Below are 21251 nucleotides of genomic sequence, written 5' to 3' on the forward strand. Positions count from 1 at the left end.
GACTAAATATTTATCTAGTCGACTATTGGTTGCAGTTCAAGCCATTAGTCGACTAATCGTCGCACATTTATGATGTTCATTTAATTATTTAAATATAATGAAAATTTTTTGAGTTCCAGGGCGGAGAAAGAATCGTATACCTAACATTGTTAACATGATGCTACACTACAGATAAATACAAAACCTAATTACCAGCCAAACTGCAGACGATGGAGATGTAAGTATTTAAAAAATGATTCTGCTGTTTGTTTCTTTCTTTAAAAAAAAGTTAAGCAGTAGTCACTGTCAGCTGTGGTGCACGATCCGCTGTGCGTTTCTCCAAACAAAAATAAAAATAGTGTGTTTTTATTGTAGACGTATTTATTTGATTTCATTAAATTTCCGACGTTTCCTGAATGAAGACAAAAAAAAACCCTCTGTGGTGTCCCGACGCGGTGCAACTGGCAATGCAGCAGTGCTCTTTCCAAAGTCAGAACAAACCTTTAAATTTGGCCTTGTAGAGCAATATGAGTGAATATTCAGCAACTGGATAACTTATTTCTCACCTCAAATTGGTTCAGAAATGGATTTTAGTGTATTGATAAGGTGAAATCAGTGGACTCCACTTGCAGATGAGCTCTGTCCTAATCCAAATACTGACAGCACAGGTTTAAAAAAATAGCAAATAAGAACGTCTGACTAAATACAGCAGAACCCAGAACTTGTGCTCAAACCCCATTTTCTGCGGCAACCCACAGAAACAGAGCATCCTGGAACAAGATGGTTTAGAGGCATGTTAGAATGGCTAGATTCCATAATCTGAGTGGTACTTTTGGCAAAAAAATAAAAAAAACATGTTTTGGGGACCTCAGAGACCTACACCGATCAGCCACAACATTAAAACCACCTGTCTCATTTTGTGTAGGTCCCCCTCATGCCGCGAAAACACCTCTGACCCGTCCAGGCATGGACTCCTCAAGACCTATGAAGGTGTCCTGTGGTATCTAGCACCAGGACGTTAGCAGCAGATCCTCTAGGTCCTGGAAGTTGTGAGGTGGGGTCTCCATCGGGCTTGTTGTTCCAGAACATCCCACAGATGCTCCATCGGATTGAGATCTTGGGAGGCCAAGTCAACACCTTGGCACCGTGCTCCGGCGGGTTATCTTCCAAAAAACAGGAGCCTTTCTGTGTGGAGTTTGCATGTTCTCCCCGTGTTCACATGGGGTTTCCTCCACCTCACGTCAGTAAGGACCCCCACCAAAAACATGCACCCATCATCGTCTGACCAGCGATGGACACTTATCACCTGGTCCCCGGGCGCGTCCACCTATGCTGCCCACTGCTCCTGGCTGTGCCCCCGGAGGAAGGACAAGCCAGGATGGGTCAAAAGCAGAGGAGCCATTTCACCGGCCACCATCAAGCATGTGCATGTGTGTGTGTGTGCAAGCATGTGTTGTGGAGTGTCGTGTGACAATTAAAGACTGTTTCTTTCTTTCTTCTTTCTTCAACACCTTGAAATCTTGGTCATGTTCCTGTTGAAAAAGGCCACTGCCATCAGGGAATACCGTTGCCATGAAGATCATGAAGGTACTTGGTCTGCAATCATGTTTACGTAGGTGGTACGTGTCAAAGTAACATCCACATGAATGCCAAGACCCAAGGTTTTCTAGAAGAACATTACCCAGAGCATCACACTGCCTCTGCCGGCTTGTCTTTTTCCCATAATGTATCCTGGTGCCATCTCTTCCCCAGGTAAACAAAGCACACGCACCGTGTCGCCCATCCACATGATGTAGAAGAAAAGGTGATTCATCAGACAAGGCCACCTTCTTCCATTGCTCCATGGTCTAGTTCTGACACTCACGTGTCCATTGTAGGTGCTTTGGATGGAGGACAGGGGTCAGCATGGACACTGTGAGCTCCCATACGCAGCAAGCTGCCATGCACTGTGTGTTCTGACACCTTTCTATCATAGCAACATTCACCTTTTCACCACATTGTGCTACAGTAGTTCTTCTGTGGGATCGAACCAGACGGGCTGGACTTCACTCCCCACATGCATCAGTGAGCCTTAGGCCTCATGACCCTGTCACCGGTTCACTGGTCGTCCTTCCTTGGAGCACTTTTGGTAGTAACCACTGCGTAGTGGGAACAGCCCATAAGACCTGTGCTTGTGCAGATGCTCTGACCCAGTCGTCCAGCATCACAATGTGCTCCTTGTCAAATTGGCTCAGACCTCCATTAAAATGTTATGGAAATTACTTGTTAGGAACATCCCTGTTCTGAATGTGTCAAAACAACCAGCAAGGGGACTGAACATTTTGTTAATTAATCAGTACTGTAACACCAACGCAACAACTTATAACCAGCTTTTAAAATCTACATTTAATTTATAATCGATGCACGGAGTGCACCCGTGAAGCGAGCCGCCTTTTAATTACCGGCAGAAGCCACTCATCAAAAGCTGCAATTATTCTTCTGAATGTGTTGGAACAACCAGCAAGGAGGTTGAACATTTATTTTTGTTAATATGTGTTTCAAATTTATATATATGTATATATATCGCACAGATACAAAAGATTCTCATATGAGAACTTAATATGAAAACGTCTTATCACATTTCTCATTAACCTATCAGTGGTGCGATTTGTTGAGAATTTATTCATATGTATTCAGAGTTGAAGCTTAATGCTCCAGCTGTAAAATACATTAGATAGGTGAAGATGTGTGGATTGTAGTATTTATTCATAGTTTCCCATTTATATTTTAATTTATTTTCTTTTATTTTTGTAAATTGTGGAACAGAACTCCCGTCCCCCAGCTGGGGCCCAGTCTGGTGTTCTGTCTCAGCACAAAGACCACAACTCAGTTTTCATGAGCCACACAAAGGTCAACGTTTGTCCATTAGGAAGGAAGGAGGTGGGAGGGGAAATGGGTCTCCAGAGATGGCTGAAAAGCGTGTGTGTGTGTGTGTGTGTGTGTGTGTGTGTGTGTGTGTGTGTGTGTGTGTGTGTTTCGCACAAAGAAGTCTTTAGCTGTTACAATTATCACATCGCCTGAACATAATAATCTGGGCTGATCGTGATTATCTGTCTGTCTATCTATCTAAATTTCTTTGTTGTCTTGTTTCATCCAGATTTCCCTCCTCATTCCATTCCCTGTTCTCGCCTCCTCTTCTGACTCTCACATCGTTCTGTCCTGCTGTGCGCTGCGCCTCCTTTCCATTCATACGAAGGAAGATGCTTTATCTCTCTTAGAGAGAGAGAGAGAGAGAGATTTTGATTGATTGATTGATTGATTGATTGATTGATTGATTGATTATTGGCTTCCACCTGCACAGAGAAGTGTTTAATTTCACTCCCTGACTCTTCTCTGTTTGACCCGCTGAGTGATGGAGCCGGCGGCTCCTCTGACTAGCAGGGCGCTCTGGAAACCAGCGGGAATGCAGCTGATTGTGGTTGTATAATAATCTGAAGAGGTGTGTGGCTTTCAGTATCTACAGCTGATTGGTGAATGCAAGTATCCATGTTTTGGAGCCCTATATCTCAGTAGGATAATTGTAGTGATTATTAATGATTGTTATCACTATAGTGACTTTTGCATTGAAGTATTTGCCTTGTTGGAATCGATTGATTGATCATGTCAGTATTGGCAGATTCTTTCTTGTCTGCGCATCTACAGTGAGCTTCAACCTTGAAGTGGTAATCCATAAGATTGTCTGTGTTGGGTGGATTACACTACAAATCCAACAACCGAGTTTAGTGCAAATGATTTGTTTATTTTTTTCTTGGTCACTTGAGGTGGTGGGTATTTTTTATTTTTTATTTTTTTGTGAGTGTTCACCCACATGGACAGTTAACGGACCACAAATTCACCATGGCCGCCTTTCATTTCTTATGTATGGCCAAAAGGAAATGGAAACAACATACACTGTACAGGAGCACATGCATAAGATAATACATTGAATGACTGTTTCTTATAAATTAAGAGTATCATAATGAAACATAATAATATATGAAAATCACAAGCTTGATGAAAGTACAGATCCAGCCACTGTCTGGTATTGGTCCTGAAGTGCTGTCTAGGTGTTTATTCCTGACAGTGACAGCCGTTACACAAGCAGATCCAGAGCAAACAGTTCAGTGAAAAAACAAGACTGAGTCATAAATAAATGTCAAACATTCCATAAGTGTGTCGAGTGGCCTAATTTACTCTTGTTGTATGTATTAGAGCATGTAAACTGAGCAGGCCCAATTTTCCTGGAGCACAGAGCAGCTTTTCCAAGCAGGGTTTTTCCCGGGCGGAGGTCCCAGAATATTGCTCCATCAGCGGTCACACCACAGGCTAACGGAGTGTCCGACCCTCCCTAACACCATCAGGAAATTAATGAGGAAATATTACATTAAAACCTGATCATCTTTGTGCTATATGTTCACTTTTATTAATCCAAAAAACGTTGGTGCATCGGATCTGCAAAACCTTCATCAGCAGAATCTGAATTTCACTAGTTTTCACCCACAAGACAAATAGTTGTATGTGTGCATCCTGAATCAGTTTAGATTCTTCACAGACATCAATACCATTTTCAGACTGAGTATGAGTACTTAACAATCAAAAATAATTCTAAAAAGAGACCAAGTGAACTCTGGACCAGGTCACATAAATGTTAGATTAATCTGCAGAAGTGTCTTGTGTGTAAAATATTGGCTACGGCAGGTATCAAAAGTAAAAGGAGAGGGATGATGGTGCCAAGAGGAATCCGGTGGATGAAACCTCTTGAATCTTGAAATGTACTGCTCTGAGAAGGCGTATGGACACTCTCGGTGCGGAAAGTACACTATCCTGCCCAGATCTACGCCCGGAAAGTGTGAAGAAGCCCGAGGAAGTTTGTCTGAAGCGGAGCCGTGCCAGAGGTCCCTATCGATTCCTGTCTCAGAGAACCTGCAGGCCCTCATTGCTCAAAACTTCCTCTATTTGCTCTTTATTTCAAATCCCTGACTCCTTTCCAATTTTCTTCATAGCGAACACATTGCAAAAAAAAACAACTTTTCAACAAAAGCCATTTCATTGACCTAGAATCCAAGGTGAAAAATTCCTTGATATAGAGCCCAAATTACCTGAATTTGGCTGTATATTCAAGAATCTCCTTTTTATTCCAGCATTAATTCAGCCACATATTAATTATGTGTTAGATAGGTAGGATGATGCATAGATAGGTAGTCTGGATTATAAACCATTGTTTACTGAAGAAGAAATTAATTTCCACCATTGGGAGAGCAACACAAAACTACTCCAGTAAATATAAAGCCATAAAACTCAGTTAATAGCACATTAAACAGGAAGTTTAAGAAGAGAAGACAAGGGTATTTGGTTTTTTTTTTCAGGTCCCATGTATTATTAATTGTGCAGTTGTGTTCACTACCTGAGTCTGTATTATTTGCTTTGTGTAATGCTGGCTTGCGCACATGTTTACTTATCAGCTGTATTTAGTGATTGCTGATCAGTTTCAGGATGTCAACATCTATTAGGAAGTCTAGTATGTCCAGTATTCAGCCCAAAGCACCAAACCAGTCCTGCTTAGGGCCACAAATGACCTGCTGAGGGCAGCTGATGATTGCTCCCCTTTCTTGTAATTGCTTCTGGACCCGAATGCTGTGTTGGACACAGTGGATCACAGTTTCCTCTGAGAATGCCTTCCAAAACTCTATTGGCCTCACAAATTGTGCCATGAACTAGTTTCCGTCTGACTTTGGTAGAACTTGATATACATTACCCCGCTCGGGAGTCCCAGACACAGACCTTTTTCATCCATGCAAAACATTGTTGTACACCTACGATGAAGTACTGGAGAACTTTGAATCTTGGAGTCGTGATGATGGCTCTTATTGAAATAATGTTTTAGTTTCGATAAAAGACTGAGTTATTGTAACGTTTTATCCGGCTGCGTCCCGCCCTCTCTCAGGTATCGGGGGCCTGGAGGACTACGTGTTGAAGTCAGCTACGCTCTCCACCTCTCCGGTGTGTCCGCCCTTCACCTCTCTCAACTTTGAGGCAACGCCGATTGTGCGAGTGGCCATCGAACCAAAGCACGCAAGTAGGTGTCCAGAAGTGCACACCTGCAGAGGCTCAATCACTTTCCCATTCTTGACATCCTTTGCAGGTAATTTCTTTGTTGCCTAGGACGTGAAGTGTTCAAAGCTCTCAATAATAATAAATAGCCACCACAATAAATATTGTGGTGGCTATTTCATATAGAAATTCTTAAAAACAAGTACATGTGACACGTGTAGCAGTGGAACTAGGCTACAGCCCATGTTTTTCAGAAAAAACAGCTTTCTTCAGGGCTGTGGTATGAAGGCCTCCTTAGTCAAATGCTTTTTACCTGTTCTACGGCAGCTTGGACCTTGTAAAGTCTCTGGTGCTTTGCCTAACCTACAAAGAAAACACTCATCATATATTTTTTAACTTCCCCACACTCCGCATAATTACTCCACATCATTTCTGGGGTTTTTTCGCACTTGGTCTACATAGTGTCATTCATCAACGACACATATTGACACAGATAAGTGTCAAATAAAGGACGATCATGTGTTATCAAATTATTATTTTCATAATTCCGTCTTCAGTCCACTGCAGAGTAGAGTGAAGGTACTGTAGAGTAAAGAGAGAGCTGAATAGAGGTAGAATAGAGTATGGGGCGTAAAGTAGCGATAGAGTAGACTCCCTTTTACCTCCTCTGGCTGAACAACAGATACCTCTTCTTCCTTTTGCCGTGAATCTGTTATTTTTCAGTTCAGTGGATTTGATGTTTGTCTATGACATCATCTTGGATTCAACCATTAGCTCCTTCGCTATTCGTAGTAATATCCAATTTAAAAATATTAGATTCCAATTACATATTTTGGCATGAGCGTCTCATTTTGACGGTAACCTGACGAGAGTGGGCTATACTTAGTTTGGTTAACTTTAAAATACCACAATACCCCTGATGCTGGCAAAGCGGGCCCTGGATGCCATTGGCGGTCTATTTGGTCTGAGGTGATGCGCTGCTCCCAGTCCCACATTCCTGCTGCTCTAATGTGGTATCAGCAGAAAGAGCTGAGAGCAGCACCCAGTGGACCTCCATCTGGAAGAGATTAGTCAGCCTCGCAGAACCCAGTGGATGGCTGCAGACATGGACTGTCACTGTGGAAACATTGCTGCATGCTGCAAGGGTTGGACCCACTGAAACTTTTTTTAATCAAACATAAATCACATCGCCACGTTAATCCTTCCCCTACTTTGTGTGTGTGTGTGTTTTCCGACTGACGCCCGAACACAAACAACATGTTTTTGGTGTGGGGGTGGTGTGTTTTAAGCAGCCACACCTGTCTTGGGTCTAGGTAATTGGGCCCAGGATCAGGGTGGCCTTACGCCTGTTGCTCATTAGAGCAATCATCAAGCAAAAGGTAAAACCCCCATCCCCACACACACGCAGTGAGCCTCTGTCATGACAATTTTCCATCGGATCCCGGCTTGTTCCATCTTGCCCTCTCCCTACAATAAACTGGTGTGTTTGCAATATCTCTGCCTGTGTCTCTGTGTCGGAGGGCCCTGAAAATGCCACTCGGGTGGCGTGTGGCAGGCAGAGCTGCCACAATGTTGTTTATGGGCAAGCGTGGTGGTTGGCATGGTGACAGAGTGGGGATGCTTTGGGCTGGTGGGTAACGGAGTGACTTCCATGTATCCGTGTGCCGGCAGGTGAGATGCCCAAACTGGTGCGGGGGATGCGTCTGCTGAACCAGGCCGACCCGTGTGCCGAAGTTCTGATCCAGGAGACGGGAGAGCACGTCTTGGTCACAGCCGGAGAGGTCCACCTGCAGCGCTGCCTTGACGACCTCAGAGACAGGTGAGCCCTGTATATTACACATACATTATTATAAGGCTGGGCGATATATCGATATAATATCAATTTTGCGATATGGGACTAGATATTGTCTGGCATTTTGGTTATTGTAATATGGTGTTATAGTTAAAAGTTCTGTTTAAGGCTGCATTGCATAAAATAACGCAGCCTTCTGAACTTCATAGACATCAATGCCTCTTCCTGCTTGATCATAATATCCACATTACCAATGATTGTTTCTCAAACATGTCTTGTGTGTAAATATCTTAGAAAGTCATCAGTAGTCACCCCCAAAATATCATCAAATTTATGATATTGAGGTATTAGTTAATATATATATGTATATATACTACTATACTGTATATACAGTATATTGATATACTGTATATGGGTAATGATCAGAAGGAGGTAAACACTGTTGTCCACCGTATAGTATGTCTGCTGTTCAGTCTCTCAGCATTATATCACCATTTTCTGGCTATGATTACATATCGACTGCTGTCCCGGTCCCGGTCTCGGTCATCTGACATACTGGCATGACGACTGGTCTATATCCCAGCCTGTATATAGACTGGTCGCCATGCTAGTATGTCAGACAGGCTGGTTTGTAGTCAAAGAATTAAAGAATTGAAAGGTCATTAAATTTCCTGTTACGTGAAAAATGTGTTTTCTTTCTTGTTACCCGCATTCAATTTGCATTTATTTATGGTGCACGTGCACGAAAAAAAAAAGTCCAACAAAAGAGGAGAGAGAAGACCTTTTTACCACCAAATTGAAAAAAGTTTTAACCCAATAACATATCAATGTCACAAAATTACCCATTATTATATTGTTCATCAATGCCAACTCCCTCCCTGGCCAAAAACCCACCTAATGTATGCCGTTTATTGTGGAAATATTGAGAGGAGCATTGAGGGAAGATAAGTACATTCCGAATGAATAAATGACTTCTCCACGCCCCCCTGGCAAATAACACACACAGGCGCCAACATTCATAACAAACACCCAACAAATGCGCCATGAGCCATTGATTTACAGTAACTATCATAACCCGAGCTAAGCTAACAAATACACTTGCTGTCTGTTCATGTTGGACGGTTGGACAGGATTAAATGATGAACGTGTCTCCTGCTGTCCTACACGCTGCGGGTGAAGATAGATGGGTTTTGTTCCCCTCAGGAATCAATGGCTTCCTCTGCCCTTGGGCCCAACCTTCCCAAAAACCTCATCTGCATGAGTTTGCATTGTAAAACTGGTCATATTGATCAGAGGAGCGTGCTTCTGTCACTGAGACAATCCATCAAAGGGCCATTGCCTTGCCACCGGGTTCTGTATCCAACATGGCCATCTGGCGCGGTGCGTTTGAGGTCCGCGCTGGTTCGGTAGATCTGAACTGATTAGCAAGCTTGCCAGTGGCCAAGCTCTCCAACCTCTGGAATTTCTGAACGTGATAAATAAATCGATTGTTACACAGTCCACGCATGCGCCCCCAGTGCCGGCCAGAATGTTTTTGCGTTTATCCAAAATCTATAAAATTCACCAATTATTGATGCCATCTATTTATTCATGAAGACAGCTGCTTTAGCAAAGCTGCCTCTCAATGCTCGTTCATCTGCACTTGGTGGGGGGAGAGAAATCAATCAGTCCTCATGAAAGTCAAAGCAGTTTGGCTACGGGCATCGCGTTGCTGAAAAGGTAATAACACATAATATTAGATTGTGCATGTGTGTGTGTGTTTGTGCGCTGACCTGTTCTGCTTGATTGTATAGTATATTGCATGAGACAAACAGAGCTAGAAGCTACAAAACCTTTGATGGAAAAATACTAAGGATGGTGAGGCAGCAATGAAGGTGAAAATGCGGAGACAGTTTAGAGAAAAGGCCTGTGTAGAGTTTGAATTATTTCTGTAAACATGAAAAATAGAACTGTATTTAGGAAATGTACTTTTCACGTTAAATGAATTCAGCGTGTTGGGTGCAGCCGCCCCTCTGTATCTTTTTTCATGAAAGACATTGTGTGAATCCCATGTTTGTACCATGAACAAAAAGCGATTCTAGCTTTTTCTTCTCGATACGTATGTTTTGTAATACCTATTTTTCACTGCACCAAAAACATGTGAACACCGGCTTACATCTGGCTTTTTCCGGGGAAAGGTTACACTCTATTCATTCCTGGGACAAATGACTCTGCTATAGTCACGGGTATTTATCTGCTCCAACTCCGATCGCCAGTGATGGAAACATGACACCTGGGTGTCTAATGCCTAACCCCTTTTCCAGACGTTGGCGCGTAAATAGACAGGAATAACAGCGTAACATTCGATCATAATAGATCGATTTAGAATCAAAATCAAAGTCAGAAGTTATTGACTTTTTTCCCGCATGCGGGACCATGAAATGTTTGGAGTGTGGGGACCGCTCTGACCTCTCTGTGTGCGCCGGAGCGGAGAACCCCCACGCTCCCCGCTGGGCTACGAGCCCCTCCACCACCGCCTCAAGCCGGTTCTCCGAACCGGAGGAGTGTCTCCGTTCCCCGCCACCAATGGCCCGGGCGGCCGCTGCCGGTGCCGGACATGGACCCTCCATGTTGCTTTCTACTCTTTTTCCCCAATCACACTGGAAACATGACACGCCCCTTTTCCAACGCGTTTGTGACCATGAACGTGACACACCAGGAAGAAAAACGGCATACTCCTCTCCTGGCAATGGGAAAGGCGTCAATCACCTATTTTTAGTGGATTTACCCGCGTTTAAAAACCTGAATACGCATGCTTATGTTGGTGTAAAAACAGTATAAGATCAGATAATGTTCAATCTTATACTACACACACCAAACAATGACGATAAATGGAGTCACAGACTTTTATCTTGGGCATTGTGCCTTCCACATAATTTTTGTGGAATTTAAAACTTTGAATTCCCGGAGAGTCTTCTAAGTCGTCTCATTGTCAAATGTTTTCTATGTAAAGGTACCTGAACATGGTGAAAACACACTCAAGTCCTACAATAAGCAGATGTAACTCTGTAAAGCACCACAAAAATATTTCTCTCACCCTTTTGGACTTTTCCTTGTTCACAGCTCGATCCTAAACCTCTGCTTTTCTGACTCTCCCATCTACGTGTTTGAGAACCAGGGCATCAGCGTTTCTTGGTCTTGTCTTTCAGCTGAAAGCATTTTCTTTGAACATTAAGCGTTTCTTTGTATTCAGAGCTGTTTGGGCTGGCTGGTCGTCACAGTTAAATGTTCGCCTCGTCCCTGGGATATGAATAGATAATAAAATGCACTTATACTCTGAAGTTGTGGACGCAATAAAGAAGCAGTCACTCTTGAGATTTTCTTGCGCTGCAAACTGCCTAATTTTGACCTTCATGTTAACCAGGATGCTGGAAAACACATCCTTTTGACAGGGCCTTTTTTTACATGGTTGATACACCGATCGGCCACAACATTAAAACCAGTGACAGGTGAAGTGAATAACATTGCTCATCTCGTTCGATTGGCACCTGTCAAGGGGTGTGATATATTAGGCAGCAAGTGAACAGTCCATTTTGAAGTTGATGTGTCAGAAGCAGGTAAAAAGGGCAAGCGTAAGGATCTGAGCCACTTTGACAAGGACCAAATTGTGATGGCTAGACGACTGGGTCAGAGCATCTCCAAAACGGCCGGTCTTGTGGGGTGGTCCCGGTATGTGTGGTTGGGACCTACCAAAAATGGTCCAAGGAAGGACAACTAGTGAACCGGTGACAGGGTAATGGGTCCTATGGGCTCATTGATGTCATGGGGAGCTAAGTCTAGCCTGTCTGGTCCAATCCCACAAAAGTAGCAGCATAGGCATTCAATTCTGACTGGCCTGCGTAGCCGCAGACAGGGGTTAGGATCTGATCCGAGGGGGATCCCAAGCCCTATCCATGGAGGCCCCCACCTCACAACTTCCAGGAATTAAAGGATCTGCTGCTAACGTCTTGGTGCCAGATACCACAGGACACCTTCAGAGGTCTTGTAGAGTCCATGCCTCCACGTGTCACAGCTGTTTTGGTGGCACAAAGGGGAGCTACACAATATTATTGTATTTAAGCAGTGGTTTGAATGCTGTGGCTTATCCGTGTATATTTGATATGCTGAGGAGTATCAGGAGCTCTTTCCTTGAAATCTGGGGAATGCCTGTGAACGCTGTGGCTTCTGCTTTGTTTCTGTCTTCAGAATCCATTCCACTAAGTGTGGCGTAGGCGCACTGTGCAAGTCAAAGAGTAACCTTTAGCCAGAGACCATCCAGACATGGATGTGTATCTCAACATGATGAGGTAGTTGTAGTTATTTCTTTCCATTATTTACCCTGTCGATGTCTCTTGTGGAGTGTGGTGTGGGGGTGGTGTGGTTTAAACTGCCACACATGTCTTGGGTCTAGGTAATTGGGCACAGGATCAGGATGGCTGTACGCCTGTTGCTCGTCAGAGCAATCAACGAGCAACAGGTTAACCACACACCCCCTCCCACACGGGGAGAGCCTTCGTCATGACATGTGTCCATCTGCTCCGGGCTTGTTACGTCTTACCACTCTACAATAAACTGGTGTGTTTACAACATCTCTGCCTGTGTCTTTGTGTCGGAGGGCCCTGAAAACGCCACTCGGGTGGTGTGTGGCAGTCGGAACTGCCACATGGAGCCTTTGGGCTGGAAACCTTTAGTACTGTTTTTATCTGGGATTTTATTTTTTTAATTTTGACAGCCGCACCAAATATTCAAGTCCTTTCATGCAGACAATATAGCTTGTCTATATTCACTGCATCATTCAACATACCGCATATCAGAGGCAAAACACATGCCTCTGATATGCCCCTGGAACACAATGTTTTTTTCCTGAGTAATGCAAATAATGCATCTAGCGAGAACAGAGAGACTGAGACAGAGTTTTTTCCCGCACGCCATTAGAACTGTCAACGCTGACCTCACCAGGGGTCCTAACTGAGCCATACACTAGGCTCCACTACCTACTGTACTATATGTAGCATACTGTACCGCATACTGTATCACTGTTCAGGGTTGTTCGTGATGCCTTATTGCTGCGCCGTACTGTTGTATACTGTGCTGTATTATCCCAAACACTATCTCACTTTATTCACATGCCACTTTATTTCACATGCCACTTTAATGCACATATCTGTATATACATAAGCATATTCCCTCTATCTATTCCATTTTATTTCATTTTATTTTTATTTTATTTTATTCTATATATTTTTATTTTATTCTATAAGTATTCAACTTACTGTATTACGTTTTAGGAGTCAGTTAGTCTATTAGAAAGAATTTTTTTTCCTAGGACATATTGTGTGTTATCACCGGGTGCGTTGCATTACATTTCACTGCATATATGTATGAAAGTATGTATATGTATGTGACAAATAAAAATCTTGAAATAGCTAAGGAATAATCAGTTAATAATTTATAAATAGTCCTATTTTCAACAGGAAGAGTTTCTTGACATTGGGCGACGAACGTGTCTGCAGTACATATTTCAGTGTGTGTGTGTGTGTGTGTATATATATATATATATATATATATATTACTAGGGTATTAGTGAGTTTTAATTGTTTGAAGAGAAAAATGTAAAAAAGAATTCTCACAAAATGTAAACGTTTTTCTCTAATTTATAAATAACCAACACAACAGTGAGACCGACAGCAGTCACTACCAGTGTTGAGCAATCACAACGAGCTGACACAAATAAGAAACCAGAAGCTCCTATATACTTTTTTCCTTCTATATCGCCTCAGTATTGCCCCCTGATAGATCAGGATTTGAGTTGTTGGAGACGATACACTGATGGAAGTATTGCGTACGCTGCTTTGTATTATAGAATTCCAAAGTTTTCCGATATTTTAAATACTTCAGTGTGGTGGCATCATCCATCCATCATGTCAACAAAGTGTGTGTTGTATTACAGCGTGTTATACTCGGTGGCAGTAGAATGGTGGCATTGCAGCCGTGGAGAAAAAGGGGCCAGAGCTAATGTTGGTGCTATGTTTAGAGCCAGGCCAGACAGCTTGGGAGAGGGAGAAAGAGGGGTGGCGGGATGGACGGATGGAAGGATGGATGGAGGGGAAGTAAGGGCATGAAGCACGACAGGACTGGGCTGTCTGAACATCTTATTCGCTGGCTGGTTATCTGGACGCATGATTGGCTGGCTGGCCGGACACCTGAGTAGCTGACTTCACTCTCGGGATGCCTCATTGGCTAACTGTCTGGATGCCTGATTTGCTGGACGCATGGTTGGCTGTCTGGCCGGACACCTGATTGGCTGTCTGGCTGGCTGCCTGGTTGGTTGGCTGGCTGGCTGGTTGGCTGGCTGGACACCTGATTGGTTGGCTGGCTGGTGGAAAGCGCCAAAGCTCTTCTGGCGCGGAAGCCCAGCTGACCCCATTGTGACATCACCGGCGGCTGAAAGGAGGTCAGCGCTGCCGATCAGTGCGCGCGGCACGAGACACTGACATCACCGCAGCACTGGCCTGGATGGGGGATTCTCCTTCCTGTCGCTCGCGCTCTCTCTCGCTCTCTCTCTTCCCCCCTCTGGCTCACGCTGTCCTCAGAAATGGGTCAACTGCCAAGTCATCTGATGTCGTGCACGTTAAGCGCTGCTGTGTGATACCACTAGTTGGTCTCAGCTGCCGGGCAGAGAGAGCGAGAGAGGCAGCGATGAACAGAGCGGCTGAGAGGGAGAGAGAGACAGAGACAGAGAGCGAGAGAACCCCATCTCCCTGGAACACTGTCTCTGCCACAGGAGTCCTACGACTTGCCCCCACATTTTAAGTTCAGAGGAAAAACAAAAAACCCTTCACCCTCTCTGCACCAGCCTCGGGTTAATACAGTCCCTTCATTCTGTGATTACGGTGAATTTTATTTATATTTATTTTTCCTGTGAACCTTGTCATAGTAGTTAGATTTTCAGCTCCCTCTGTCCTTTCTGCCTCGCTCTACGTCCAGCTGCAGCTCCCATACTCTCAAGAAGCGGCTGAGAATCATCCTTCTAGTGAATAATGACAAACTGCTCGTTGTCTGTGACCCATTTGCAACTGGTGACTTTGAACCGAATGGGAGAGAGACATACAGTGGAGAGAGATTTTTTAACAAACATTTGTCTAAAAGCAAGCTTATCCTCTACAACCCAGCAAACCGTGTAAAATCATAGCAGTTATTCATTGTTTTACAAAACATAAAATCATCCCAAATTCTGACCTTTACCAACCCAACGAAGCCTTAAACAGCCATTAGTACAGGCCCGGGACCAGCTTGTAGAGGGAGGGGGGAGGGAGGGAGGGGGAGGCGGTACTGTGACTGAGCAGTTGGATTAGCGTTTTTCCATTCTGTCCCGATGCCTCGTCTCTAAATGGATTAGACGTGCACGTATCCGTGTGTGCGTGTCATTTTCGGGCTTTGTCTTTCGGGGAAAGCGTGACGCTTCCCCTCCATCCCTGTGTCTGCAGACGTGCGTGTTCACGTGCACGGCCTGGTCTTTTCAGCCGTGACCCAGTGATCCCGGGTTAGCCAGGGAGCATCTGTGTTTGGCGGTAAAACCACAACACAGACAGCCAACAGACTGTAAGCCGCCGCTAGTTTGAGCTAATTAGTTGGTAATTGGTGCAAGCAGCAACCCCCCCCCCCCCCCCACACACACACACACACACACAATTAAGAGACTGCACTACAGTATCTGGTTCATGTTTTGTTGTTTTTTTTAAGCTGTTTTTACTCAGGATGTCTCATGAGCTTTCAATAGAGACCTGTTGGAAGTCGCAAAAAAAACAACAACAAATATTATCATCCACTCAGGTGTTCCAGAATCACAGGATATAAAACACACACAGCATCCAAACAAATCACAAGTCGTTCATAATAAATATCAGAAGTAAAATAAATACAGTTTTCTCACGTTCTTTGCTTCTGGAGGTCTGTTATGTTTGGTTGGAATGTTGGACCGACAAGTTACCATCGTGATGCTCCATGTTCATGTACATCAGGGAGCTGGGTGTTGGCTGGGATCTCACTAATTTGATTCGTTTTAAGATTCAACATCAATTCAGTCCAATACCATTTAGTTCCATATCGATATGCTTACATTCCATAAATGATCAGAATCGCTAAGAGCTTGTCAGTTTACCATCTGACGTGAATTACAAAAATACTTCACCGATCAAATACATTCCTAAATAAATTCGGTACTTAAATATTTCAAATATTTTGTGACTATAACGGTATTTTAATTTAAGCAGAAAATGGTTGCAATGTATTGATTGGTCTGAAATGACAACAATAGAATTGAATTGTATTGGTTTTATTGATTGTTTTTGTTTACTAAAAGGCAGTGTGGTTCAACCCGGTTCAACCTGGGTCTCCCACGTTGCCATGCTTCATAGTGTAGAGCAGCTTTAGGTCTTGGGCCTCGTCTTGTCCTGACATGACCTCCATCTTTCCTACGCTGATGCTCCACAGTCCAACCAGGCTTCCTCATGGCTACCTCCCCCTCTTTACTTTCCCTTGGCTCCGGAGAAACACGCATCTCTCGCCTCTCATCTCATCTGATCTTAAAAAGCTATTTTTTTTTCTTTAGCTACCTGAGGCCTAAACCTCAAGATGCCGCTCGGCCCGTGTGAGAAACTGTCTGTACTGCGTTGCTTTTAACAGCTGAGCAGCCGCAGAGACGGTACAAAGTATTTGTAGATAGGAATATTTACGGCAGCCTCAGTCCATTTGCTCGACCTCCAGCTGTGTGGTCTACAAGGCCAAGAACAGGAATATAAATCACTACGTTTAGTTGTGTCTGAGTCCTGTGAGGTTTTCCTTTAAATATATATATATATATATATATATATATATATATATATATATATATATATACTGTGTGTGTATATATATATATATATATATATATACTGTGTATATATATCAATAGAAAATATAGAATACAGCCAGGAACATGATTCATTTGTCATATCTGTGGTTTAGGGACTGAGATTTACATATTTTCCTTTCACTGTCCATATCTAACCCTCCAGATTATCTGTGCTTCTATTGATCCTTCTCTTTTTACCGCGTCAATCTTTGATCCTTGTCTTTCTTTCCCGTTCTCTTATTCTTTCTTTGGGCGCAGGTTTCGCTGCCGTCCTTTTTCGTTGGCGCGTTCTCTCACATTCTAGCTTCAGGCGGAAAGTGAAGTGCGAGCAGAGGAGAACAGGCGGATCGATATACCTGTCCGGATCAATAATATTTGGCTCCGGTTCTCACTTGAGGCGCGGTGGAGTCTTTTTTTCCGACGTGGCCAGTGTTCAGTGGTCCGTTTTTAGAAATATTTTTTTTGCTTTTTTCTGTTTTCAAGGTTTGCTAAAATCGAAATCAGCGCGTCCAAGCCCATCATTCCGTTCCGGGAGACGGTGGTGCGTCCTCCCAAGGTGGACATGGTGAACGAGGAGCTGGGGCGGCAGCAGAAGGTGGCCATCATCCACCAGGTGAGGGCTGGAGGCCACGGCACAACAACACAAGGTCCTAGACTTGACGTCTCCGAAATTCGATTCCAGACAGGGAAGGTTATGAGATTTGAATGTATTTTCCTTTCAATTGTGGAATTTCAAGAAATATCAGGCTGAACGTTGTGCTATCAATTCTTTCTTTTTTTATATTCCTTATATTTGTATGTCAAGGGTCTATCCCATTAAGAAACCACCAGTGGTACAAAGAGGAGGCAAAACATACTCAAGTAGAAGTCCTGGTACATTACTGAACTTGTACTCAACTACAACTAAAACTACTGGTGTAGTTTGTTGTACAAGTACACAAAAATAATTATAATAATGTGAGTAGTATAAATAGTAATTTGTTGCTCACACCCCTGGAAATAACAAATTGATGTTAGATAATGTAATTTACAATGAATAAAAAGTCAATAATTGACTGGATTTCTTTAAAACGTCCTTTCTCCGTGTCTTTTGAAAGATATAAAAAAAACAGGAAATCTCATGCACGTCACGTCGTAGCTTTAAAAATGAGATATCATTCAAATCGTTCATATTTACCTGAATACTCTACTTTAAAATCCTGCCCTTCTTACTCATTTTTGATTTTCAACAAGTAGTGCAGCTCTGGTAGCAGATCTGCGTCGTGTTCTGTTATATCGTGCACTAAGCTACACACTGGGTGAAAAGATGGAGAGCGGAGTGTGTGGTGTGAGTCTATTCACCATGCAAACAATTTGGGAACAAAGAAGGTTCCCACTCAAGACTTGCCAAGGGAAGGTCTCGAGTGGGAATGGTTTCACCATCTATTATTTACCCCGCTGTCCCATTCATAAAAACCTTTGAATGCCTTTTGGTTGTCTCTGTCATTTTGAGAGTGTGAAACTGTTTTATTGTTTATTTTTAGCTTGATTTTTTTTCTGGTTTATGGTGAGGTTTGTTTTTTTCAGTTTAAATTTGTTCTTACTGTTGTGTGGTTAATTTTTATTTGTCATATATAATATTTGTATAGTTCCAACTTTTTTGCTGATTCTTGGCTTTATTGTACATTCCCATTTTCTTTTTTCTATTATTACTTTATTGATATTGGCTATTTCCTGGTGCCATCCATCTGTCCGTCCATCCACCCAACCTCTGTTTTTACCAAAGAAATGAACTTAAAAGTCCAAATCTGTCTCAGAACATCCCTCTATCCGTGTGTTTCCGTGCAGGTGAAGGAGGAGGCGTCCCAGGGCCGTTTGTCCGACACCCTCCATCTGGACGCCACCGGTCTGGTCTCCATCACCACCCCAAACGGATTGGCCCTTGTGGGGGTGCGAGTGCTGCCTCTCCCAGAGGGTAAGTACCTGGAAGATAAGATAAGATGACACATTATTAATCCACAGGGTGAAATTCAAATGTTAAAGCAGCAGAAGTTGACAGAACAGTATACGATAATAGAGATAACAAATTGATGCATAAATAACATTTAAATATTGAAATTACATTTAATATAAATAAATACATTTCAAATAAATCAATCCAAAATAAATACTTTTTTTTTTTTGTCAAAATAAATGAATAAAATTAAATAAGATCAAATCTATGTACACTATGATGTCTAGTTAGCCCAATACTGGTAGTATACAAATAGTATATAGCAGTGGTGTGTAGCAATAATATTCACTAATAATGTGGTTTATAATCCTTTCTAATTCTTTCCATTAGGATAATATAACAGCAATCCTAATAATAAAAGCAATAATAAAAAAACAATACAAAAAAAAGTGCTAATGGATAGATTAATAATAATAACCGTAGTAGTGATAATGCTAGTGCCACTAATAGTAATCATACCATATATCATTAAAAAGGCAAAGTAAAAATTCTTAAACTGCATGCTAAAGGGAATGTTCCAATTTCTGTAAAGGAATGGAGCGATAGAGGAAAGATAGAGGAAAGAATTAATATCCTTAAAATAAATGAGGAATCACAGCAAAATACATCCATTCCGTACCCAGAATCACAATGGCGGTGTGTCCCATCCCAGTTTGTGGAAGATTAAACATGAAGCCTCAATCCCGTGTTCGCTCCCCCCTGCCAGAGGTGACCCGGCTGCTGGAGGGCAGCTCGGAGCTGGTCCGGACCCTGGAGCAAGTGAATCTGTCCCTGAGGGAGGGCAGGACTCTGCAGGTCAGCCCCAGGACTCTGGAGGCCATCGCTGGGCTCAAGGCCCAGCTGGCGAGCCTGCTGCTGGGATGGAAGTGGAGGGACGCGGTGGAACGCATATGGGCCTTCGGGCCACGCAGGTCTGGGGCTAATTATAATAATACTATACAGTATATACAGTGTATATATATAGTAATAACAATACCAAGTGATACCGTGCAATGCATTTGGATGCCATTCCAACCAAATCAGTGAAAAACAGTTAAATTACCTTGTTTATCTTGTTCTCTTTACTGACCCACTTCTCTTGATTGATGAAATGTTTATTTATAATGACATTTTACCGCAGTTGTGACTGGATTTTCATGTACTGAGTGGCATGCTATTGTGCACACACAAAAAAAAGGTAAAAAAAAATCAGATCTTTAAAAGCCGGGATAGTCATCTTAAGATGAACCGTACTTGTTAGGAAAAGAAATACATTGTGGTATGATATGAACTGACTATGGTTCAATCCTCAATGTAATTCTATGTTAAACCTTGTGGTGGTCTAGGTACGGGCCCAACATCCTCCTGAACAGCGTGGACGGCTACCAACGGCCATCTGTGTGGCAGTGTCTGGACCGGGGGCCCGATCCGGTGGCCGAGTCGGTACCCCAGGCCCCGGCCGTCCTGCGGGACTTCGACAACAGCATTGTGAGCGGCTTCCAGCTGGCCACGCTGTCAGGGCCCATGTGCGAGGAGCCCTTGATGGGGGTCTGCTTCTCGGTGGAGAGGTGGGACGTCTCGCCCTCCGTCCCGATGCAGCACCAAGACTCTCTGGTCGAAGGGGGCGCTGTGGAGCAGCTCGGGGAGCCGGGTGGAGAAGATGTGGGTCACTCCCCCACGGCGGTTGAGACGGAGGAGGAAGGCGGGCTGGGGGGAGGAGGAGCCACAACGGCCACCGAGGCAGAGGGCCAGTCCAAGCGCAGGGTGGAGGCAGGGTCCGCCTACTGCTACGGCCCGGTGTCTGGCCAGTTGATTGCTGCCATGAAGGAGGCGTGCCGCCGCGCCTTCCAGGCCAAGCCCCAGAGGCTCATGGCTGCTATGTACACCTGCGAAATAGCAGCCACAGCAGAGGTGCTCGGTAAGAGACTCAACAGAGCGTCACAACACAGCGACAGTATACTAAGAGCCAAAGAAAAACCTTTGAGGAAGAAGACATGTTTGGAAAAAGACAGAAACAGTGTTTTGAGTATTGATTTTTCCCAGATTTAAATATTCACACTTCCTAGTGAATATATTGAAGAGCAGTGTTTGGCTAAATGTTCGCTGGTGGTGTTCTGTTTCCCAAAGTTCTTCCCAAACTTGTTGTACACTGCAGACTTTAAGAGTGTCACATTCTCACATCAGCCTGTCTGTAACATGTAGACCAGGGGTGTCAGACCCCAGGCCTGGGGGCCACATCCTGTCTGCTAGACTATTTAACGTGGCTTTAACATGCCCTTCAATAACAACACGGAGTTATTCCACACAATTTTACTTTGTGTTTTCAGAATAGAGACGCGTATTCAGACAGTATTATAAGGCAATTCACTCGTGCGGTTTTAAACAATGGGGCACAGTTTGTTTTTGTACTTGTAGGGAGGGAGTGTCTCTAATGATCCAGGACGGTGTTTATCAAACCAGAGCCCATGCCTTCAATCAGACCCCTGCCCTGCGTCTATTTGGGCTTTGGACGGTGACTGGGCCCACGC

General features: G+C 43.6%; 1 protein-coding gene across 1 annotated transcript in view; it reads left to right on the forward strand.

Annotated features, from left to right (window-relative positions):
• Positions 1 to 21251, forward strand: part of efl1 (elongation factor like GTPase 1) — a 94089-nt gene that overhangs the window by 61790 nt on the left and 11048 nt on the right. The window contains exons 16-21 of the mRNA XM_079997111.1: positions 5942 to 6073; positions 7720 to 7867; positions 17235 to 17364; positions 18579 to 18705; positions 19451 to 19655; positions 20070 to 20641. Coding sequence (XP_079853237.1) covers positions 5942 to 6073; positions 7720 to 7867; positions 17235 to 17364; positions 18579 to 18705; positions 19451 to 19655; positions 20070 to 20641 — 1314 coding nt within the window. The remainder of the gene's footprint in view (positions 1 to 5941; positions 6074 to 7719; positions 7868 to 17234; positions 17365 to 18578; positions 18706 to 19450; positions 19656 to 20069; positions 20642 to 21251) is intronic.

This window comes from Zeus faber, assembly GCF_960531495.2.
Source record: "Zeus faber genome assembly, chromosome: 3".
In the NCBI taxonomy this organism is placed as follows: Eukaryota; Metazoa; Chordata; class Actinopteri; order Zeiformes; family Zeidae; genus Zeus; species Zeus faber.